At 38.2% G+C, this 25,869-nt stretch overlaps 1 protein-coding gene across 2 annotated transcripts; it reads left to right on the forward strand.

The window, feature by feature from the left end:
• The first annotated feature begins 1,644 nt into the window (after window positions 1–1,644).
• HINT3 (histidine triad nucleotide binding protein 3) lies at window positions 1,645–24,942 on the forward strand. Of its 2 annotated transcripts, XM_019030187.4 has the most exons (5): window positions 1,645–2,135; window positions 11,680–11,797; window positions 16,990–17,059; window positions 19,551–19,677; window positions 22,372–24,942. In XM_019030187.4, the coding sequence occupies exons 1-5, from the start codon at window positions 1,935–1,937 to the stop codon at window positions 22,402–22,404; spliced, it is 549 nt and encodes a 182-aa protein (XP_018885732.3). In that variant the 5' UTR covers window positions 1,645–1,934; the 3' UTR covers window positions 22,405–24,942. The 2 variants fall into 2 exon arrangements, with proteins under 2 accessions (XP_018885732.3, XP_055247549.1); XM_055391574.2 differs by lacking the exon at window positions 16,990–17,059.
• The last annotated feature ends 927 nt before the right edge of the window (window positions 24,943–25,869 follow it).

Raw genomic sequence — 25,869 nt, forward strand, 5'->3', positions numbered from 1 at the left:
GCTGCACAGCTAGAGAAACAGGGTCTTCACAATGCCTGGGAAAGGGAGAGATAAGGCTCACTAGCCACAGACAGAAAAACATGCAGTTAATTTTTAAAGGACTCTACCTCTTTCTCCTCCTCAGGGGGAACCGGGTTTTCTTACATACAACTGAGTTTTTGCTTACACATTCTTTAATTCCTGTTCCAACTGTGTTAGGCATTATGGAAGATTCACACACCCAATCTTGTTGCCAAGAAACATAATTTCTAGCAGGATAAATAAGTACATAAATAGCTATAAGATACAAACAGACAAATCCTACAAGAGAAATATTGAAAACCTGTTATATGAATGTGCAAGAGGATGTGCTTATGTCAGTTTGGCTAAAGAAAATTTCATGAAGGAGGTAGCAGTGGAGGGGTGGCTTGGAAGGTAGAATTTGGAGTGAAGAGAAGGAAACAAGAATATTTGAGAGAGAACTGTGTGAATAAAAGCAGTGATGTGAAGGTGTAGTACAGGCATGGAAATTGTGAACACTAAAATTTGGCAAAACTCTAATGTATTGATTCTGAACTCTGCTTTGGGGTGCTGAAAGGCAGTGAAGCTATTGTAGTGGTTCCCCAAACTACTGGCCAACTACAAAAAGGAATGAAAAATGTCTTGAATGTATATGTACAACAATTCAAAACACATACAACCACTTTTTATTACAACATAAATCCATTAAAAATCATTACTGAATTCCCAATTTGTTATGTATTTTCTAAATCAGCAAATACCAAAGGTATAACTACTATGGTGAGCTAGTCCAACAAATTTTTTGGTGTTAAAAAAGGAGTGCTGTATGTCAAAAAGGTTGGTGGGTTTTGGAGTTAGACAAACCTTGATCTTAAACTCTGTCACTATGAATTAGTTGTGTGGGACTGGGCAACTCTGAGTTTGGTCCTTCATCTCTAGAGCGGTGGTTATAAAACCAACCTTGCGTTTTTTGACAATTAGAGAAATATATGGCATGTTTTAGATGCTCAGCAAGTGCGAAGTATCACAAAACGAAAAGCTGAGGTCAAATCAGAGTCCACTTTGAACACCAAGCTAAGCAACTGGTACTTTTTCTTTGAGCACATAGTTACAGAAGGTTTTGTCTGAGTGACAGGAAAATCAATAAATAAGTTAGAAGGTGATTGCGTTGGTCTAGGTGAGGCATTATGAGGCACTGGCATTGAATTTCTGGGATATTTCAGAGTATTAACTATAGGACTCCACATCTACTTGTATATGAGGAATGTGAGATTAAAAAAAAGGTCGCTATTTTGATCTAACTGTGCTGTTAACAACAATAAAAAGTCAACAGAGATGTAAAGGTCAGTTTTGGACATTTTGAGTTTAAACTCCTACAATTATCGTGGCTGAAAAAGCAGCAAACATGATGTCTGTTGAAAACAAGGCTTTAGGAATTTTGCTCATTCTTTAAAAACCTACGAATTTTAAAAATCAAACTTTAAAAAACTTTTTGTTTTTTTTTTTTAAAAAAACGGCAGCGTAATACAATATTTGGACACGCTATACTATGGGCTTTGAAGAACGCCTGTCCAGAACACCCAACAAGCTCCATTATGTCAAACGCTCCCGCGCCTCTGTGATGTCACCACGACGCGCTGGGCGCTCTGCGCCTTGGCAGACGTCGTGCGCCATTACCAACGAGGCGCAGGGGTCAGGACGACTCTCGGCAGCGCCATTGCGCGCCCTCTAGTGGCAGCCGGTTTTGAGGCCGGCCTCAGGCTTTGAAGTTCCCCACCGCGTCTCCTTCCCTCTCCCCCAAGCCTGGATCACCGCCCAGCGTCAGGCGAGGGGCGACGTCTCGAGGTAAAACGGAGGAGGTGCGGGACGCGGAGACTGCGCGGGCCCGGTAGCCCTGGAGAGGCCGAGGCTCTAGGCCGCGAGGGGCGGGTGCAATGGCGGAGGAACAGGTGAACCGCAGCGCCAGCCTGGCCCCCGACTGTGAGGCCTCGGCGACTGCAGAAACTACGGTTTCCTCAGTGGGGACCTGTGAAGCCGCTGCCAAGTCACCAGAGCCCAAGGACTACGACAGCACCTGCGTGTTCTGCCGGATCGCGCGGCGGCAGGACCCGGGCACCGAACTCCTGCACTGCGAGGTGGGCGGCGACGCGCGGCCGGGGGTGGGTGAGGACCAGGCCGCCCCTCGGAGCTCCGGCAGGGAGGCCTCGCCGTTGTGGAGCGGGTGCAGAGGATCCCGATCGCTACTCAGCTCGCAGAGGCAGGGCCGCTCTGTGTGGATGGGGCTCGGGGAAGCTGGGGATACGCCCACTACGGGCCTTTCTGCGGGGTCCGGGTGCTGATGACAGACTCACTCCTAGGGGACGGACAGGCAGTGGCTCCAGCGGTATCTTTGCTGTTCCAAGGGGCAAAGAGTGAATGACAGGGCGGAATGCTTTGGCCTATGTTTGCGGGTACCCAGGTACTTGGTACAAATAACATTTTGTGGCCTCTGCTTTTATTACAAGGATTCTTCTCCACCTTCAAGATACTGATTTTAAATCTTGCACACTCTAATACCGATACTGATGAGAAAACTAGTAGAAAATAGGTAATGATAATTGTGGAAAGCTGTTTGTTAGATTGGCAGAAAATAGGCTGGAGGGAGTGGGTCTGAGGTCAAACTATTATTGAATTGCCTCTGAATTCCACTGTCAGTTGGGATGCGTGGACATTTTCAGAGCATGAAGACTTTGCCCAGATATTTTTAAACGGATAATCTGGCACACACTTTATTCTGTTGGTTTTACTTGTCCATATAGAAACAACTTTTTGAGAGAATTAGCTCCAAAGATTGTGTCTTTTGTAGTAAACATTCCTTTATTTTTTAAAAAATAGAATTCCTTCTAAGCACCTTGTTTTGGAGGTTTTTGAGCAAGATAAGGGACAGTCTGTGTCCCGATTTTACAATCTAAAGGGCGGAATGTATACAGAGGAGGTAGCCAGTTACAATGCCTCGTGCTGTGGTCAGGTGATTTTACAGTATTTTGTAAGCTTGTGGGAGGAGCATCTAACCCAGCTCTGAAGAATTAGGGAAGACTTTCCAGAGGAAATGAGACATGAAGAAATAAGTAGGAGTTGATCAGATGAGGAAATGGAGAGAATAATGTCCCAGGTGGAGAGACCCCCCCCGCCCGAGAGGTTCGGTTTGTGTGATAGAAAAACTAACAGAAATTGTCTAACTAGTGCATAGAGTTTGAGAGGATGAAAGGTGAGGCTGGAGAGGTAAACAAGGGACCAGATTATTAAGTGTGGTGGAAGTCATGTGAAGGAATTTTGTCTTTATCTGAAGAGCAAAGTGAAACTTCACAATGTTTAATGGTGGGTTGGGAGGAAGATGTTGCGGAGTTATAGGAAGGGGGTTGATCTTTGAAAGGTCATTCTGGCATCATTGTGGAGAATGATTTGGAGGAGACCAGTCTGGAGGTATGGAGACCTGTTAGAAGGCTAGTAGATTAATCTACCCTGATGATGGCCTGAAATGAGAATGTGGTAGAGGAGATTATGAAAAGTATATCAATTTAAGGGATACAGTATTCAGGAGGTAAAACGGGCAGGACTTGATGGATACAGGTCAGTGATTCTCAACTGGGGGCAATTTTGCCCTCCCAGGGTACATTTTGCAATGTATTGAGATACTTTTGATTGTAACAACTTCTGGCACTTCTAGGGGTTGCTTCTGGGACCTAAATAATGGATAAAAGCCAGGGTTGCTATTAACATGGTACAGTGCGCAGGACAGCACCCCTACCACCCCATCAACACACACACATAAAACAGGCTTATCCAGCCCTCAAAATGTCAGAAGTGCCAAGGTTTAGAAACCCTGATTTAGATATAAGAGAATAAGGAAATGAAAGATGGTGAAGTCAAAGATGATTTCCAGGTTTCTGGCTAGGGTAAACTAGTAGTGGTGGTACCATTTCATTAAGCTCGGGAACACAGGAGGAGAAAAGATGGCCAGGGGAGTGGTGGGGGGTAGCAAAGCGATGAGTTCAGCTATGGAGTTGTGGAGTTTGAGGTGAGTTTGAGGCATCTAAGTAGAGATGTCTTTTAAATGGTTGGATAGTCTAGCACTCTGTAGAGGGATCTGTATCTCTAACCCAGATTACAGGAACTGTCGGTTTATAGATGGAAACTGAAAAAGAAGGGAAGCGATGAGATCACCCATGAGGTAAAAAGTGAAGGGGAGGCCTACACAGAACTCTGAAGAACACTAACATCATGAGGGACAGACAGAGGAAGAGGACCTGGAAAGGGAATAGAGAAGGAACAGAGAAATAGAAGGAACACTGGGAAGGCTAAGAGAAGGGAGTATGTCAAAAAGAAAGGAATTGCCAGCAATGTCAGCAGCAATATTAGCCTGCCTTCATCCTCAAATCTGGGTTAGATGACCCTTGTATGTCCTTGCAGAGTCAGAGCAGGACTGGTTGTGTCCCCAAAGTGATGTTCATTGACCTTGAGGAGAGCAATTTCATGAAGTGGTGAAGCAAAAGGCAGATAGCAATTGATTGAGAAGAACTTGGGAAAGGAAGGAGTGAAGACAGCAAATACAGACAACTCTCACAGGAATTTGGCAATCCAGGGGAGGAGGGAAAGGTAGTGGTAGCTACAGGAGAAGTTGGGGATTAAGAGAAAGCTTTTAAAACAGTGAAACCTTTTGTGTGTTCAAATCCGGGAAGATGCCTATAGAGAGAGGTTTAAAATGGCCCAGGGGGTAGAATGTTGACCCTGGGAAAGAGGAAACTCATTCCTCACTCTCTGTGTGCCAGGCACTGTTGGAGGCGTGGGGATACGGCCGTAAACAAAACATGCAAAACTCCTTGCCCTTGTGGAGCTCATATTGTAGTTGCAGAAAAGGATAATAAGCAAAATAATAAGTAAAATTTATAGTTTATTAGATGGCAGAAAATAAAGAGGAAGGGGATGCAGTTTTAAAATTTTAGTCAGGAAAATCTGCACTAAGCAGGTGACATTTGGGTTAAGCCTTGAAAAAGGAGAAGGAGCAATTATATGGTTATTTACAAGTAAAAGGTTTGAAGTAGCTCCTGTGAAGGCTAGGAGAGAGAATTAGGGAAACAAGGATTGTTGTACAGTGGGTCACGTGAGGTTGAGGACATTCAATTTCAGGTCATACCAGTCTGCTCAGTTGTGTGATTTTCTTCCCACTTTCCAGCAGCAGCCAAAGGCTGAGATTACACAAGGTAGGCAGTTGTATTGACCCAGGGTTGGGGTTTTGCCATGTGGGTGTTATAGAAGTGTAGTGAGACACAGTTAAGAAGTTATGGAGCCGGGCGCAGTGGCACACGCCTATAATCCCAGCACTTTGGGAGGCTGAGGCAGGCAGATCACGAGGTCAGGAGTTCGAGACCAGCCTGGCCAACATGGTGAAACCCCATCTCTCCTAAAAATACAAAAATTAGCTGGGTGTGGTGGCAGGCACCTGTAATCCCAGCTACTTGGGAGGCAGAGGGAGGAGAACTGCTTGAATCCGGGAGGTGGAGGTTGCAGTGAGCTGAGATCACGCCGCTGCACTCCAGCCTGGGTGACAGAGCAAGACTCTCTCTGGGGGGGGAAAAAAAAAAAAAGAAGTTATGGCAAGCAACTGGCTGAAGTGGTAGACCATGGAATATATGCTGAATAGGAGAAGGAAGTAAAGACAGCACCTGACAGGGAGAAAGAATACGCGCATCAGTTTTCTGTTTGCAGATCTCTGTTGGACTGACCCATAGAGTCAGAAGGGACCTAGTTCTGCCTTTTCAGTCTCCCTTTATTTTACTAAATATAAAAGTAGGCTAAAGAGAGGTAAAGTGCATTTTTAAACTCAGAGTTCAATATTTAGTAGATCCTTAGAAACTGCTTTTAAATTTTGTATTCTGCAATTCTAATAATGAAACTAATAGAAAATAGATACTAGTAGCAGTAGAAAGCTTTGTCTGAAAATAGTCATCAAAAGGGTGGGATCCAGACTTCTATCACATCCAAGGTGAGAATTTTTCTTGGTTAGGAACAAAGTAAACAATATGAAGAGACTGGGGATATTTTCATGGTAGAAATAAGACATGATCAGTACTTTCAACTAATTTACACCCTAAATTAGGGAAACGGGGAATATATACAATAGCCCATTGTCAGTGGAAAAACACAAACTGTGCTTCTTTTTGTTTTCCCATTCAACAACAGCAATCAACACAGAACACTTCTGTGACCAAATGTATGGAGGTTTTCCCCCACACACCAAGCAAACAATCAGTTTTGCAGCAGACACCAGCTGGGTGTCCTCCATTTCAATTCTTATACTATCTACCTGGTGATAGCATCAGATCCCGCAGGTTGAAGACTCAGTCCCCAAGACTGGCCTGCCCTTCCCACCAGTTGCAAGTCCAGGCCTCTGGAACTTCTGACCGACCAGCTTGAAGTTGGGGATCCCACGAGCTTCTCTTTGGGTTCTAAAGCTTGCTAGAGTGGCGTACAGAACTCAGGGAAACACTTAGGTTTACTGGTTTATTATAGAGGATATTCCAAAGGATGCTGCTGAAGAGATGAATAGCCCAAAGTATGGGGAAAAGGGGGCAGAGCTTCCATGTCCTCCTCAGGCGTGTCCTCTCCCAGGAGCCTCCATGAGTTCAGCTATTCAGAAGCTCTCTAAACTCTGTTCTCTGGGGCCTTTTATGGAGTCTTCATTGGATAGGCCTGACTGACAATTCTGTATTAATGTGACTGGACAAAAAGGGTATGATCTAATACTAGTAGACTGAGTGGGGAAACCCAGCAAGGCCTGTCCAGATTCTTCTTGGCCTCTCTGTGAAGCTTTCCTTCCTCCAGGGTATGAGGCAGAATCCCTTCAGAAATGAGGGTTTTATGACCCACAATCAGAAAGGTCAGGGAAGATTATAGTCCTGACTTGGGCAGGCGAGGGGAGGGCAAGAGAAGGGCAGAGAGATTGTGAGAGAGATTCTTTTTCTGAGGCCTGTCTCTGAGGCCTAAAATGCCTCAACATGGTAACAAAAGACTGTAACAAGGGCGTTGGGAGTTATGAGCCAGGAATCGTGGATGGAAACCCATATATATCACACACACATATCCGTATAATATAAAACATAAGATACATATGCGTGTATAATAGTGCTCCCAAAAGTTGTGTATCTTTTTCAGATTGAATCTAAGATGACTTGATGTACAAGAGCTCACTCATTAAAGGGTAAAGATTAATCTTTTTAAAAAGAATAATTACATAACATAATTAGATGGTTTACATCATACATTCATATACTCATTCAAATGTATTCATTGCAAACATTTAGAAACTGTTGGGTTTATATAAAGTGTAATTCAAGTACAAAAGAGAAAAATTTCCATTTGGAAAAATTGGAGTTACCAGCATCATGAGGGGTTAGTCTGGCAAACCTTTCCAGCAAAAGCTGTAGAAGATTCTTCACTCCATAAACCTCCATATGGTGTTGTCTAATTGTATACTGCAGATTTAAAACTAAGCAAAGGCTGAACCATGCATTCTTAATGGGGCAGATGACACTCCCAAAGAGGTGAAAATTGGTTCTTGGTGGTGGTGGGGCAATATCTTACTTTTTCATGTATGAGGCACAGATATACATAGAGTAAACAGAGAGTGTAGCTGTGGTATTAAAATCTCATGGAGATGGGATTAGAAGAAAAAAAGTCTTAAAAGGCTCATTAGATAAAAAATAATGAAACAGTAATTGAGTAACACTGGACTAGAATTTACCTGCTTGGGACTATACTGAGGAAATAACTCAGTGCCAATTTAACTTGAACGTTGTCCCCTGTTGGAGGATGGTTAGCATCCCCGATCTCTGCGCACCAACTTTTAGCAGTATCCATGATCAAAAGAGCATCTATGTATTTCCACCTCTGGTTGAGAAACACTGCTTCAGAGCCACACTCCATCTGCTGGGTCCACGCTGGCAGCTTTTTCCCAACAAAAAATAGGTGTCTTGCCATTCTTGACATCCGTGAAGCTAGTGATAAGGTATTCAAAAGGGGGAGGGGGAGAAAGATAAAGAAAACCTGTCTTTGTAGTCTTAAAGCTGGCCAAGTTTGCTAGATGGATGATAACAGAAGCAGCAAAAACATGGCTTTTTGATTGGCAAGATCTAAATTCCCTCTGGGATTTTTAGCTTTCTTAGTTCTGCATTACAGAAAGCACAGAAATATTTAGAATGGAGGTTGAGTGCCAGTCTGCCCTATTTGGGTTTTCAGATTTAAAGAAATCTGAAACAGTTATTCGTTGTATTTAAATTGTTTATTAGAGTCAGTGGTGATAATGAAGTCAGGATAGGCTAGCTCTTCCTCTAATCCATGCATTACCAAAAGGATAAAAGTTGATTCTTCCCTGGGGCAGAGCAGAGGTGGCAGGAGAAAAACAATTTTTATTCTTTCTATATGTAAAGCATAGGTATACCATACAGAACATAAACATATATACATTGTATCTGTGCCATTAAAATATCATGGGAGGGGGCAATCAGAAAACATATATAAAGTCTCCTTAGGGAGGTGATAATGAGAAAAGGTTGAGACACATTGATCTAATTCAAAAATGGCCACAATTCCAATTTAAGAAGGGGTTTTGCAAGGAGAAACTGAAAGATCATAGAAAATCCATCTCTGTTCCTGGAAAAATACCTGAAAACCCAAATGACACACCATTTTTTAAGGGGTAGAGGAGGGTGTATCAGTAACTTTATCTTCTATGAAGCATCTGTCATTTATTTATTCAGCAGTTTGGCAGGCGTACTTTGTTATTCACTTGGAGTTCAAAGATGAATATGGCATGCCTCACACTTGAGGAGCTTCCCTGTGATCCAAATTCAGTGCAGGAATGAAAATGCTCTTTAGTGGATGTCATTAGGGATGGATAGGCAAAATACTGTATCTTTAAGTCACTTGAAATCATTCTCTTCTTTGAATGGAGTGATTATGCTACCAACATGACATCCAGTTAGGTTTATTGTTTGTTTTTTATTTTTAGGGATTGCTTTTTTTCTTGTGAAGTGTGACGTATACATGTTAAATATTTACATGTTTTCAGAGTCAAAATTGTAAAGCAAGGTACATTTGGAGAAATCTAGCATCCATTCTCTTGTCGTCTCTACCATGTTCTCTTTCTCCATAAGAAACTTTTAAAAACTTTTTTGTTTATCCTTCCATTGTGAGTAAATAGGTATTCACATGTCTGTATTTGTATTCTTCTTTCTTACACACAAAAGATAGCTTAACCACTCTCCTGCTCCTTGCTGTTTTTAAAAAAAACTTGAATATATCTTAGAAATAATTTCATATGTATATGAAGATCTTCCTCATTCCTTTTTAGAACCACACAATACTCCATTGTGTGGATTTGCCATAATTTATTAGACCAGTGGCCCAGCTGCATTATGAACGTTTGGTTTATTTTTCAGTCTTTTGCTATCATGAATTATGCTGCAAAGAATAGTTTTATATACACACACACACACACACACACACACACACACAAACACAGTCATTTCATATTTTTGCCAGCGTATCTATGGAATAGGAGGATCATTTTTCTTGAGATGAACCATGTAAATGATGCCTGGATCAGCAGTAGGAATGGGACAAAGGGTGACATCAGAGCTAGTTTCAATATTTCAGAAAGCTTCATGGAAATCTAATTTAGTCAGGGTGTAGGCTAACTAAAACATCAAGTTTCTATATCTTTGAGAGGAATTTTATCTATTCCTGGTGATAAGAGTCATGTTGATTGGTAGTTTTTATTAGGATTGGGATTGGGTAATTAATTAAGAATGGGAAAATAAATTATTGATATATGAGAGTTAGTAACCAAAACCTTTCAATATAGAGGTTGGAAGACAAAACTAAGCATTTTGGTTCATTCTTATGGCTAAGTTATGCAGTATGAGACAGCAGATTTTTAGGAACCTCTTTAGCTTTTCTCCTGCTAGCCATTAGACTGGCACTTGCTAGTTCTATTAATGTAAAGAAGTGTCATTCCTGCTGTGAGGTAGAGTACAGCTACATCATCTCAAACTAATTCTAACCAGGTTGTATTCTATACCAGAATTACCTCTGGATTTTAAAAAATTAATGCTGTAATTGAGGGGAAATAAAGATATATAACATTATTGTGTTATGAATCAATCTGGGAAGTAGGATTGTGGCAATTTTCTTGTACTAGATTTAACCCCCAATTTTAATTGTTTCTGAGCTGGAAGTATTAAAGAAATAATGGTAATCCCAGCACTTTGGGAGACTGAGGCAGGAGAATCGCTTGAGTCCAGGAGTTTGAGACCTGCCTGGATAACATAGGGAGACTCCATCTCTACAAATATATATATATATATAGCCTGGCATGGTGATGTGCATCCCAGCTACTTGGGAGGCTGAGGTGGGAGGATCAGCTGAGCTCAGGAGATCGAGGCTGCAGTGAGCCATTATTGTGCCACTGCATTCCAGCCTGGGCTACAGAGAGAGACCCTGTCTCAAAGAAAGGAAAAAAGGAAAATTTTAAACAATCAAAAACAGTGTAGTCCTTGACCTTATCCTTTTCTAAAACATTCCATGGATATCAATTTTTAATTTTAATACTAGACAGAAAAACCATAATAAAAATGATAGAAATGGATTAAAATTGATATATAATTATCATGTTTGTTATCTTAGGATAACCAGGATTACTGGAAGGGATATGATGCACTTGTTTGAATTGAATTTTGGCTCTTGGAATGGAGAACTATTGAGCAGCATTGCATTCATGGATTTTTTTCTAAGGGAAACTCTGCTTATACTGATTTTAATTAATTTTTATTTAATATAAAGTAAAACTTAAAATCAGTATAAGATACTGAATAAGATATTCATTATCAGATATTTAATACGGTTATTTAGTGAATATAGATTTTCTTTTAGGAAAGTTCAAAATTCAAGTGTTAATAGGTTGAAACACGCTCTTCCTTTCCTTTTCTTTTTTCTGTAGATTACTGTGTGGGGTAATGTAAACCAGAAAACTGATGCCATACATGTGTTGTAGTGGTCCCATAAATTAGTACAATATACTGGAATTTGTTTCAGCATTTCAGTCTTTTTAATACGTAAAGTGGCAAGTAAAAAAGTATTTGGATATAATTGCTTTAAAAAATGTTTAAAAAATGCAATCCCTGGACATGTAAATGCTAGCTGGTGTTCTTTTTATAATTGAGGAAAATGCTACGTTGGGAAAAAAATTAAATGTAGAAAGGAATTTATCTATCTTGCTGTGATTCTGTAGCCAAACCTTTAAAAATATGTGTCAAGAGTAAAAAACTTTAGGGTAGGGATAGAGAAATGTGTAATGAAATAATAAACTCTGAGATTATTGGTAATGAAATTTTAGTGAACTTTACTCATAATTGTTTCCCCAAAATTGATTTTATGTGTCTTTTTTATTCTCTGGAATCAATGAGCATCTCATGAAGGAAGTGTTATGAACTTAATGTGTAATTATAAAATTGCCCAGTGGGGGTTAGGTGTAACATAAGTATCATTTCCCTGTCAGACTGAGATTAATGATATTTAAGTCATGCCAGAACAGCATTAAGAAATTCTTTTTAAAAATTCACTAACAAATGTTTTTTCCTTTAGAATGAGGACCTAATTTGCTTCAAAGATATCAAACCAGCGGCAACTCATCATTATCTTGTGGTGCCAAAGAAGCATATTGGAAACTGCAGAACTCTAAGGAAAGATCAAGTAGAACTGGGTAAGATGATGGCAGTATTCTTCATGTTTATATCATTTTCAGTTGGTATCAGTGATGGCAGTGAAGATTAAAAAGAAAAAGTCTAGTTAAGTACTGTGAAAAAGGAGCATTATGACTTTTTGAAATTTTCACTATAAAGAATTTTAAATTCATTAAAAAAAGTGTAATTCTCATGTATTCATTATGCAGCCTCCACATTTAGGAACTCATGGACAATTTTAAAAAATACATTAACCTTTTCCCACAGTGATTGTGAAGCATAAACCAGACATCAAGCTGTTTAACATTTCAACGGTCCAAAAGATAATATATTTTTATGACTTTTTTTTTTTTATTTTTTGAGACAGAATCTTGTTCAGTCACCCAGGCTGGAGTGCGGTGGTGCAATCTCGGCTCACTGCGGCCTCTGCCTCCTAGGTTCAAGTAATTCTCCTGCCTCAGCCTTCCAAGTAGCTGGGATTACAGGCATGCGCCACAATGTCTGGCTAATTTTTGTATTTTTAGTAGAGACGGAGTTTCACCATGTTGGCCAGGCTGGTCTTGAACTCCTGACCTCAGGTGATCCACCCACCTAGGCCTCCCAAAGTGCTGGGATTACAGGTGTGAGCCACTGTGCCTGGCCTATTTTTATGACTTTTAAAATGATGGACTTTCTTGACTCTGAAATGAAAGGTGCTATGAAAAATTATAAACAAACAAGTTACGATATGACAAATGAGCTCATATTGCCTTATGGTGAGATCATGTTGGTACCTGCCTTATAGTATCCTGTGAAGATGAATTAGCATCAAAATTTAATTATGAGTTTTTAGTGATTAACTTCTAGCTTCTGAAAAGGAGATTCTGAATCTTGTCTATTGAGGATGATTGCTCATTTTCCTACTCATGCCTTCTGTGGCTTGTCACCTATCATTTTCTAAGACATTTCTAAGCTTACTTCAAATCTGCCTTTAAAAAAGATAATTTCAACTTTTATTTTAGATTTGGGGGTACATGAGCAGGTTTATTACGTGGGTATATTGTGTGGTGCTGAGGTTTGGGATACAAATGATCTGTCACCCAGGTAGTGAGCATAGTACCCAACAGTTAGGTTTTCACCTCTTGCCCCCATTTCTCTCTCCCACTTTTAGTTGTCCCCAGTGTCTGTTGTTGCCATCTTTTTGTCCATGAGTACCCAGTGTTTACCCTCTCCTTATAAGTGGGAACACAGAGTGTTTGGTTTTCTGTTCCTGTGTAATTCATTTAGGATAATGGCCACCAGCTGCATCCATGCTGCTGCAAAGGAGATGACTTCATTCTTTTTTATAGCTGCATAGTATTACATGGTATATATGTACCACATTTTCTTTATCTAGTCTACTGCTGATGGGCACCTAGGTTGATTCCATGCCTTTGCTGTTGTGAATAGTGCTGTGACTCACATACAAGTGCATGTGTCTTTTTGGTAGGATAATTTGTTTTCTTTTGGATATATACTCAGTAATGGGATTGCTGGGTCGAATGGTAGTTCTATTTTAATTTTTTTGAGAAATCTCCAAACTGCTTTCCACAGTGGCTGAACTAATTTACATTCTCATCAACAGCATGTAAGTGTTATGTTTTCTCCTCTGCCTTACCAGCATCTGTTATTTTTTTACTTTTTAAAAATAGCCATTCTGATTGGTGTTGAAATAGTATCTTATTGTGGGTTTGATTTGCATTTCCTGATGATTAGTGACGTGGAGCAGTTTTTTCATATTTTTTTGTCCTCTTGTATGTCTTCTTTTGAGAAGTGTCCGTTTATGTCTTTTGCCCATTGTTTCATGGTGATTTTTGGTTGTTTGTTTAATAATTTATTTACAGATCCGGGATATTGCACCTTTGTCAGATGCATAGTTTGCAAATACTTTTTCCCATTCTGTAGGTTATCCATTTACTCTGTTGATAGTTTCTTTTGCTGTGCAGAAGCTCTTTAATTTGGTCCTACTTGTCAATTTGCGTTTTTATTGCGTTGCTTTTGAGGACTTAGTCATAAATTGTTTCCCAAGGCTGATGTCCAGAATGGTGTTTCCTAGGGTTTCTTCTAGGATTCTTATAGTTTGAGGTCCTACATTTAAATCTTTAATCCATCTTGTGTTAATACTTGTATATGGTGAAAGGTAGGGGTCCAGTTTTATTCTTCTCCATATAGATAACCAGCTATCTCAACACCATTTAACTGAATATGGTGTATTTTCCCATTGCTTATATTTGTCAACTTTGTTGAAGATCAGATGGCTGTAGGTGTGTGGCTTTATTTCTGGGTTCTCTGTTATGTTCTGTTGGTCTATGTGTCTGTTTTTGTACCACTATCATGCTGTTTTGGTTATATAGACTTATAGTATAGTTTGAAGTTGGGTAACGTGATGCCTCTAGCATTGTTCTTTTTGCTTAGGATTGTCTTGGCTACTTGGGTTTTTTGGTTTCATATGAATTTTAGGATAGTTTTCTCTAGTTGTGTGAAAAATGATGTTGGTAGTGTTGAATCCATAGATTACTTTGGGCAGTATGGCCTTTTTAACAATATTGATTCTTCCAGTCCACGAGCATAGAATGTTTTTTCATTTGTTTGTATCATCTACGATTTCTTTCAGCAGCATTTTATAGTTCTCCTTGTAGAGATCTTTCACCTCCTTGACTAGCTGTATTCCTACATATTTGTGTGTGTGTGTGGCTATTGTAAATGGGATTGTGTTCTTGATTTAGACTCTCAGTTTGAGTGTTGTGTTTGGAAATGCTACTGATTTTTGTACATTGAATTTGTATCCCGAAACTTTACTAAAGTCGTTTATCAGTTCCAAGATCCTATTGGTGGAGTTTTCAGGGTTTTCTAGGTATAGACTCAGATTGTTGGTGAAGAGAGAGAGTTTGACTCCTTTTCCTATTTGGATGCCTTTTATTTCTTTCTCTTGCCTGATTGCTCTGGCTAGGACTTCTGAAATCTGGAAAGGCTTTGTCATGAGGTTCTGGGATTAGTTTGATCAATATTTTAAGGTAGCCTACATGATAGATCAATTGGGCTAGATTTTTAAAAGGTAAGAAACCACTTTAATGGAAAATCTTGATGTGTAGTTCATTAATATTTAGGCTAGTGAATTAACTAACAATTTTTAAACTGTCGATTCTGAATACAGCAAAGTTCCTCAGTCATTTGAAGTTCTATCAGTACATTTGAGAACATATGATTTATAACTACAGTACCCTGTACTGTACATTTGAGCTTATAACAATTAGATCCAATTTAGATTTACCTGATTGAAACATTTCATCTTTCTTATTAAAAGTTTTTATTTTCATTCTTGTAGTTATTTCTTAGGTTTCACACTTTAGCTTTTTAGGAATTTTTCAATTTATATTCAGCAGAAGTGGAGAATAGAGGCTGTTATAACTAGTTTTTATAATGTTGCAAATCAAATGTTGCTAATTTTGAAGCAGCTGGTAGGTATTTGGGATTCCATTACATTTTCCTCTTTGCTTTTGTGTTATATTTGAATATTTCCATACTAAAAGTTGTTGCAAATTAATAATTTTTATATAATTGATAAAGTTGAAATAATAAGCATATGGAAGAGTTCAAGAACACTATCAAGGAATATGACTATAATTGACATTTATAGAACTCCACTTAAATACAGCATACATGTTTTTTAAAAGGCATATGTTCACCAAAGTTGACCATATTCCGAGCAATAAAATATAGCTCAATACATATCAAATGATTGAAATCTTATAAATATGTTCTCTAAAGACAGTATAATTAAATTAGAAAAAGAAAAAATTCCAAAAAAAGATATAGTCTGGCTTGAAGTAATTTGGAGCTTTTTTTTGGACTCTATGGTACTGACCTAGTCTTGGAAGGCTGGCAGTCTCCCAGCTCAAACCTGACTTAAAGAAGTAAACATTAACAATGATTTTGTAAGTCTCAATATATCAGCTGTCCTCTGTAGATGTTTTTACTTCTTCCTCTTTCAAATACATGATTACACCATTTAGAAACTATGGAGGCCTAACATTTGGCATTGTGCTTTGAAGACCCCAGGTGACCAAAATTTTTTTGGTGGACAGGTTTATTCCCACCTGAAGGCCATAAAACACCAAGAGAAGAAAGGTGATAAAGGAGATGGAATTTGGAAGCCAGAGTCATTATACAAATTTTTGGCTAGTCAAGGATAGGCTGACTGGAAGGGATACCATATCCTTAATTTGGGCTCAAAGACAAATTCAAAGTTTTCTTGTCTTATTAAATCAAACAATTTCTGTTTAATTACTTGGTCTTCTTGATGAGAATTAGTCCTCATATGATCAGATGTCCTAAATAGCCAGCTGTCCTAAAGTCTACTTATCTGTGAGATTTTGTGATAGTGATGTTGCACTGAGGCTCAATTTGAAACTTTATTTCAGTTGTTGATAAGCAAACTTCTCAGTGACTTAAAGCTACTGAATGTCTTTATTTTTTATTTTATTTATTTATTTTTGAGAGAGGGTCTCACTCTGTTACCTAGACCTGAGTGCAGTGGCACAATCATAGCTCACTGCAGCCTCGACCTCCTGGGCTCAAGAAATCCTTCTGCCTCCACCTGTCGAGTAGCTAGGACTGTAGGTGTGCACCACCATGCCTGGCTACCTTTTTTTTTCTTTTTTTTTTGAGACAGACTCTTGCTCTGTCACCAGGCTGGAGTGCAATGGCTCAATCTCAGCTCACTGCAATCTCTGCCTCCTAGGTTCAAGTGATTCTCTTGCCTCAGCCTCCCGAGTTGCTGGGACTACAGGTGTGCACCACCACGCCCGGCTAATTTTTTTTGTATTTTAGTTGAGACGGGGTTTCACCATGTTGGCCAGGATGGTCTCGATCTCCTGACCTCGTAATCCACCTGCCTCGGCCTCCCAAAGTGCTGGGATTACAGGCATGAGCTACTGTGCCTGGCCACCCAGCTACTTTTTAAAAAGTGTTTTTTAGAGACAAGGCCTTGCCTTTTTGCCCAGGCTGGTCTCAAACTCCTAGGCTCAAGTGATCCTCCTCCCAAAGTGTTGGGATTACAGGGGTGAGCCACTGTGCCTGGCCTGAATGTGTCTTTAAATGTTTACCCATTTGATAGGACAAGAGTGAAGATCAATGGCAATTTGTGACCTTAATGTCTCCTCTAGTGTAATGTTGTGTCTTTTCTCTTTTACAGTTGAGAACATGGTAACTGTTGGAAAAACCATTCTTGAAATAAATAATTTCACTGACTTCACGAATGTGAGGTGTGTATACTTCCAGATGGAAACCAATATTATACATTATTGACTTTTTTCAAAATGTCATTTCTCCATGGAAAATGGAAACAGAGGTGGCAGTTTGTGGTTTAAATGTAGTTTTCCTGAAAGTGAGAATATAGTTCATTGGTAGTATAAATGTAATAAAACTTCCTCTTGTGTCTCAATATCTTCCAATAATTTCCACTTGAAGTTTGGACAGACAAGTCTATATGGGCAGTGGGTAGGTAAAATAGTTACAAGTCTACTTTTTAAAAAAAAATTTTTGAGATAGGATCTCACTGTGTTGCCCAGGCTAGAGTGCAGTGGTGTGATCATGGCTCATTGCAGCCTCAACCTTCCAGACTGAGTATCCTTCTACCTCAGCCTCCAGAGTAGCTGGGACCACAGGCAAGTACTGCCACACCCGGCTAATTTTTAAATTTTTTAGGTAGAGACAGGGTCTCCCTATGTTGCCCAGGCTTGTCTCAAACTCCTGGGCTCAAGTGATTCTCCTGCCTCAGCCTCACACAAGTTCTGGGATTACAGGTGTGAGTCACCACACCCAGCAAATCTACTTTTCTTTGTTCAATATGGGCATTCCTATAAAATTGTATGCAAGTTGAATTTTCTTAGAAAAATTTTATATGATTTAAAAACACATGATTATAATTCTAACGTGAAATTAACTTGAATTTGTTGTCTGCTGAACTCTGGCGTAAGCACATGATGTTTTTTTTTTTTTTTGAGATGGAGTCTTGCACTGTCCCCCAGGCTGGAGTGCAGTGGTGTGATCTTGGCTCACTGCAACCTCTGCCTCCCGAGTTCAAGTGATTCTTCTGCCTCAGCCTTCCACGTAGCTGTGATTATATGTGCATGCCACCATGCCTGGCTAACTTTTGTATTTTTTATAGTAGAGACAGGGTTTTGCTGTGTTGGCCAGGCTGGTCTTGAACTCCTGACATCAAGTGATCCGCCCGCCTCGGCCTCTCAAAATGCTGGGATTACAGGCGTAAGCCACTGCGCCGGGCCTTTTCAAATGTTTTAATTTGTCTAAGTAATGCTTTTCTTTTTAAAAGATTTCCAATTTTGCTTCTGTGACCCAAGCAGGTATAATGGAGATTACTTCTAACACTTTTGACCTAGAATTCAGAATAGACTTGAATTCTAATGCCATCCATGCTACTTGTGGTGTACTCTACTTATACTGTCTGTGTTAGTTTAGACATGCCATTTAGCCTCTCCAAGATAATACCTGCTCTGCCTGCTGGTAGGTGCAAATGAGATTCTCTGTGTGAAAAATCCTCCAAAAACTGTTAAGCATTACCAAGTGTGATAATGACAAGGAACAAATGGTGTTTGAGACTCTTTGGCCAGAAGCCACACATTTCCTTCACAGTCATAGAATGCTTATTAGAAGAATGAACACTGGACAAAGAATTGAGAGCCCTGAGTCTCAACTCCAGCTCCACGACTGTCTAACTTTGTGACCTTGGGAATATTTTAAACTTTCTGGATCATGGCTTCTCCATCTTTAAGATGAAAAGATTGAGTGAACCTTTGAGTTGCTTCAAGCTTCTAGATTATTTGATTCTACATTATATGACTGTTTGGCAGAAGGAAAACCTAGTCTCCTCTTCTAGGTGGTGGTGGAAATTTTAAAGTATGTACTGCATATCTGACTCCACACTGCTAGTCCCAGAGGATCACTGCTGCAGTATAGCACTTCTATGCCTCCTTTCCACACTTCCACTCACTGATACCTTGAACAGGCAAATATTTCTAGGCTTTGATTATTGTTACAGGTGTGTCTTGCTCTGCTGAGCATAGGTGGACTTGCAAAACTTTTTGTAAGCTTATTTTTAAGAGTTTAAATCATATTTTAAAAACTTTGTAACCATTTAAAGGAATTCTTGTGTATCTTTTAGGAAGCACATAATTATCATTATCATCTAACTTATTTCAAGTATTAAACAAGAAACCTGGGTGATGACGAAAGTTTTTTATGATGACATAATTAATCTCACTACTGAAATATTGTTGGTTTGGTGGGAAATGTCTGAGTATTTTATTAAAGGAAAAAGTGTGCCATCTACTGGCTATGTATTGAATAAAGGAACACGACTAGTTGAGTGTCCAGTGATGTTTTAAAAAATTCATTGCAAGAGCATATTTTAAGAGAATGAAAGCTTAAGATGATAAAGACTGAAGTGATAAGACATTATGCCAACTCAGAATTCATAAAGATTATACTGAGGCATAATATGCTGTTAAGGCCTTCCTTGATGATGAGCTTATGTTACTATGAACTTCAACATCAAAAGAAGAGGAAGTGTGTGAATCCTCTGAAGTGCATAAAGAGAAACATTAATGAGATTTGTGACAGTCTATTTACCTTAGGTACTTATTTTGGATCTCATTAAAATTTATGTGTTTTCACCTGAAAAATGACTTTATTTTAGAACTGGTTTGTCAATCATCTCTTTACTTTCTATTTTAGGATGGGTTTTCATATGCCACCATTCTGTTCCATTTCCCACTTGCACCTTCATGTTCTGGCACCAGTGGATCAGCTTGGCTTCTTATCCAAGTTGGTTTATAGAGTCAATTCCTATTGGTTTATCACAGTGAGTATTCTTGTTATGTCAGCAGCATACAAAAATATTTAAAATATCCTTTTCATTGTAGTTTTTTCTTCTCAACAGTAGGCACTTACAGCTCTCATAGACTTGATTACCTGTTTTAACATACTGCTTGCACATATCCAAAATAATATTTTTAATTTGGGGGATTTTCAAGATCATCAGTCTGTAGGAAGAGAAGCTATGGCTAAGTCTTCCCCATTGCAAGTAGCGGATACGATATAGAAGAACCATGGTATTCAGAGTTCTGACTTTGGAGTCAGATCTGGATTCAAATTCTGGCTGCAGTGCTTGCTTGAGGGTCCATGTGAAAGTTACTTACATTTTTTAAGGCTCAAGGTCTTTATCTATTACCTGCATATAGGTAACAGTGCCTATACCTAGGGTTGATAAGAGAGTTGATGAGGTAACTTATGTGAAAAGCACTTAAAACGGTACCTTGCAAATAGTAAGTGTCAGGAAATGTTACCTGCTACCTCTATTGTATCATCAACATCATTGTAGAAATTGAGTTTTTGTATTTTTTGATAGTTCAAATTCCTTAGAAAAGAGTTGTAGTAGTAGCATCACCTATCAGATCTGTGGCCGAAGGGTTTTTTTTTTTTTTTTTTTTTTTTTTTTTGAGACAGTCTCACTCTGTCACCAAGCTGGAGTGCAATAGTGCAATCTTGGCTCACTGCAACCTCCGCCTCCCGGGTTCAAGCTATTCTCTTGCCTCAGCCTCCCAAGTAGCTGGGACATGCCACCACACCCAGCTAATTTTTGTATTTTTATTAGAGATGGGGTTTCACCATGTTGGCCAGGCTGGTCTCTATCTCCTGACCTCATGATCCACCCGCCTTGGTGTCCCAAAGTGCTGGGATTACAGGTGTGAGCCACTGTGCCCGGCCTGAAGTTTTGAGTCTAAAAAATTGTAGCATTCTGCTTTGCTAAAGCAAAAGTGGAGTAGAATTCAGCTGTTTATACACCTGTGGTCTGAAAGTCAACCCTTAGATATTAAGTGACTCTGGGGTCCCTCTAAGGCCAATTGACAACTAATTTACCAGGGTGTTATTTTATGTGTCCATGATGATAAAGTGATCTATAGTTGCCATATCTGAATAATCATCCAATAGTATTTATTTATCATTAGTTAATGAATGGTATTATTCTAGTCATAGTACAGAAAAATTTAAAAAGTGTCTGATTTCTAGAAACTTCATATTTCAAACATATTATCCCTGTCTTCAACTTGTTGCCCAGATGATTTTATTTAAATAATATAAAAATACAAAAATTAGCTGGGTATGGTGGTGCATGCCTGTAGTCTTAGCTACTTGGGAGGCTGAGATAGGAGGATCACTTGAGCCCAGGATGTTGAGTCTGTAGTGAGTGATCATGCCACTGCACTCCAGCCTGGGTGACAGAGTGAGATCTTGTCTCAAAAAATAATAAAAAATTAAATAATATATAAGATACATATATATATGTGTGTGTGTATGTATTTGAAATTTTAAAAAGTGGGATATTCTGCCGGACAGCTGGTTTGGGTTTTTTTTTTTTTTTTTTTTGCAAAGTTTGTGTAATAGAAAAATGCTTTTTTTAATATTTGTATTTCTAATTTTCTATAAGAGCTATACCTTTACAATAAAAGATGAATGAAAATACATTTTTGTAATGTTTTGACTGTATTTTCTTATAGGAAATACTTTTTTACTTGGAAAACATCAATGTATAAAGTTATAAGATATGTTGTTGGTTTATCCTGAGAATCTGAACTCTTCTTAAATCTGACTTTGTTAGCATATCTTATGAGACTTTGAAAAAAATCAAGATAAAGATATTGAAGTTAATTTCAAAATCTTATATAATGATCCAGATTATATAGTGTGATTGAGAAAAACACTGAAATGATGTAACTCACAGACTTTACTTTACCTTTTTTAAAAAATAGACTTTATTTTTTAGAGCTGATTTAAGTTCACAGCAAAATTGAGTAGAAACTACAGAGTTCCCACACACCCCCTACCCCTCCACATGTACAGTTTCCTCACTATGACATCCTACACCACAGTGGTATATTTGTTACAATCGATGAACCCCATTGATAAATTGTTATCACCACAGTCCATAGTTTACTTTTGAGTTGACTCTTGGTTTTATATTCTGTGGGTTTTGATAAATGTATAAGGACATGTATCCACCATTATAGCATCATACCTAACAGTTTCACTGCTCTAAAAATCCTCTGTATGCTGCCTATTCATCCCTCCTTCCCCTCTAACTCCTGGCAACTGCTGATCTTTTTATTGTCTCCATAGTTTTGCTTTTTGCAGAATGTCATATGGTTGGAATCCTACAGTATGTAGCCTTTTCAGATGGGCTTCTTTCACTTAGTAATATGCATTTCAGGTCTTTCTTTACTTTTTAAAACTTTAGTGTTATATTTATTTTCCTTTTCTTCTTGAAACTTGTTAATGAATTTGCAATGTAGGCAACAAACTGCCTATTTACATACAATGTAGAATAATTATATATAGATATTATGTTATACTGAGAGTTTTTTTGTAAGATATTTTTAGGAACAGAATATATAGTACTCAACTCTTCTAATGTGGCATATTATAATAGGGATACCAGTAGAATTATTTGATAGAGACTATGATATCTAGGATTAAAAAGTATGTTTTTTAATTACAGGCTGATCACTTGATTGAAAAACTAAGAACATGAAAATGTCAAGAGTGGAAGATTTTTCTAATCTTGGTTCAGCATGAAGTGGTGTTTAGGTCCCTTTTAAGTCTAATGGCAATTTTAAGATTTGTTGGGTTTTATGAGAGGCTTTTACTTAGTGGCCTTAAATCTTTTCTGAATGTCTGTTTCCTAAGATCTGTGATACAGTTATGTGAATATTTTGTTACTGACTTGTTTCAATGGTTACTTGTATAAGGATTTTATATATATGATACTATAGATAAAATCCTATTTAAGACAAATTCTGTTAATCAACAAGGGCTCTGTATTTTTTTAAGTTAAAATATTTTCATTTCTCAGTAAGTAGTCAATTATAATAGTGATTTATTTATGAAGAATAAACTGCTATAGAAAGTACTTTGCTGGAACCTTTATTACTGTGAAGGAGAAAAAGAACTTAGCTATTTCTTGACAGTTCTATAGTTTTACACATAAATTTTCAAAATAAAGAATACCATACTACACAATGATCTCTGATCTTGCTGAGGGAAGGAATTATATATGTGCCACTTTTTCCTCAAATTTCAGATGCCAGTTTTCACTTTTTGAAGCATTGCATCTTTTTAATAAATCTATCCTGAAAGCTATATAATTATATAATTTCTATCAGTGAATTTACAATAACTATCAAATTGGCTATCAGAATTCACTGTAATGGAATTTTGCCTCTAATAACGTAAAGGGGGAAGACACATAAAGTGGTTCTCTTAATAAAACTAGCAGAAAATGTTGCTTTATGGCATGTTTTTGTATCAAAGAGAAATCAGAGGTTAAACTTTGCTTTTATCATGAAAAGGGCCTGATTTGAAGGTAGAGATAGGCTTAGATGAGAAAAATTGATAACGCAATGTTAATACTATTGATATATCATTTCATAGGCATATTTTGTTAGAAATTGGTTTTTTGGTGCTAATCTGTAGGCACAATAGTGAATATGAATGAAGAGTAGGTGCTGCAAGTTAATCCTACATTGTGCCAGTGTATATTAGTACCATGTAAATGAATATGAATAAATGAACATGAGGATTAACGAACTGTTGAAAATAGGCTGAGATACTAGTTTTCTTTCTTTTTTAGAGGGGGCATGCTATTAAAGATAGTTTTAAGTAACAAATTACTTATTACAAAGTTACAACATGTGGAATCAATACTGTTTTATTTGTTGATTAATTTATTCATTCAGCAAACATTTGTTGAACATTTAATGTGTACCAGATATTGCCAGGATCAGGAAATAAAGAACTAAAAATGGACATTCAGACTGCAATTGCTAGTACAGGGGTCAAACAAAATCAGTGATTAGAATTTAGTGCGTTAAGTTCCCTGATGCCTTCACAGCCAGAAGAGGTTGTGAAGGGATAAACACTTCTGAGAGTGGGTGGTAGTAGAACTGAGTATTCAAGACTGAATGTTAGGCAGGTAGACAGTGACTGGTTAGGCTGAGAAACTTACAAGTATTTTCCTTGAGTTCTGCTTCCACTATTATTTACTTTACAATGGATATGAAGTTCAGATTTCATCTTATTTACTGAAGGTGGAGAAAGGATGTGGAAGTAGGGGTTATGGGCTCTCAAAAGTAGATTTATAGAGATTTTTTTATCACTGTTTTGTGATATAGTTCACTGAGCACTTACATAGATTAACAGTTACAAGTTTCCATAAATCAGTTAGAATATGACTAGCTTCAGGGAAGGAATTTTCAACAACTGCAATCTTTGATTGTTTTACTATGGGAACTTGCAGTGATATAATTGACAACATTATTTAACAATAATAGGTAAAGTAGGCCGGGCGTGGTGGCTTACGCCTATAATCCTAGCACTTTGGGAGGCTGAGGTGGGTGGATCACAAGGTCAGTAGTTCGAGACCAGCCTGGCCAATATGGTGAAACCCCGTCTCTTCTAAAAAAATACAAAAATTAGCTGGGTATGGTGGCACATGCCTGTAGTTCCAGCTGCTCGGTCGCAGGGAGCCGAGATCACGCCACTGCACTCCAGCCTGGGTGACAGAGTGAGACTTCGTCTCAAAGAAAAAAAAAACAATAATAGGTAAAGTATTTAAGGAATTCTCAGATGCCTTATGGACCTCTTCAAAAATGTGGTTAGCCAATTGATTCAACTTTTATAGGTTTATATGCTCTTATATAAACCTATTTGTTTCCGAGATCAGACAAGATCGGGCGCGTTCAGGATGGTATGGCCGTAGACAACCTATTTGTTAAAAACCCTTGGAAACACATTTTTTAGTAGAGGTTCTTATTTACTTATAAAGATTAATAATCAAATTACTACAATTAATATCCATTTAGCCTTTTCAGTAGTCTAAATATTTGGTAACTCCCTAGCCATCTATAACACTAGTTCAAAACAAGGCTAATTCATAACCTGTCTTAAAAATGTTTGAAGTGGTATCAAGAGCATTGTTTATGCATGTTGTGATACTATTTGTGGAACTGTATAATGAGCTATTTCAAACTGCTAGAAGAAAATGAAATAAAAATGGAAAAATATTGTCAAATTTTGCCTGTCTGGACTTTTAAAGTAGTATTAAAAACAGAAATTCAAATGAAAGATGTTTTATAAATTGGCTGATCAGTGTATGAAAGGTATACTGTAGTGATGTAAACACACCTCTTTCATATAAAGAATCCAAGGTTAAGAGCACAGCCTTTATTATTGTAACACTTATAACTTACATACTTCTAGATTTTGATATGAAAAAGTCATTTACAAAAGCTGGTGCCCACAACTTTGATTAATTTTTTAGTATGTACTAGGTACAAGTACTCCAAGTCACTAAAATGAAACTAATACTTGTTGATTCACCTATTTATGAATCAGCTCTTACCCTTGCAATATAAATGGAAATAACAGATCCGACTCAGCTGAAATCAACTTAATGAAAATGTCTAAGTCCAATTCTGATTGAGGAGAATGAGATCCTCATTACATGATTAGTTATTTAAAATCACAAAAGTAGAGACAGATTCACAATGAACAATCATGCATTAATTAAACCAATCCTTAAGCCAAATATCTTTTAAGTATAATATTTTCTATTCATATGAAATAGACATCTCAAGCTTAAAGTGTTCCTCCTTCCCAGCCTGTTCCTTTTAGTTTTCCCCATCTTCATTAATGGCAACTCCAATCTTTCCATTGCTCAGGGTGAAAATCTTGGAGTCATGCTTGAGTCCTGTCTCTCACACTTCATATCTAACCTATTAACCTTGTTGGCAGTACCTTCCAAATACATTCAGAATTTGACCACTTCCCATCAGTGCTATCACCTTGGCCAAGTTATCATCATCTTTTATCTAGATTGCAGGAGTAGCTTCCTCACTATCCCCCTGCTTTTGTCCTTTCCCACCCTATTGTCTCCTCTCAACACATTTACACATTGAACAAACAGAACATGTATGCTTGAGTGTTCTGTCAGACCCAC

The sequence above is a fragment of the Gorilla gorilla genome, chromosome 5 (genome assembly GCF_029281585.2).
Source record: "Gorilla gorilla gorilla isolate KB3781 chromosome 5, NHGRI_mGorGor1-v2.1_pri, whole genome shotgun sequence".
NCBI classification, from domain to species: domain Eukaryota; kingdom Metazoa; phylum Chordata; class Mammalia; order Primates; family Hominidae; genus Gorilla; species Gorilla gorilla.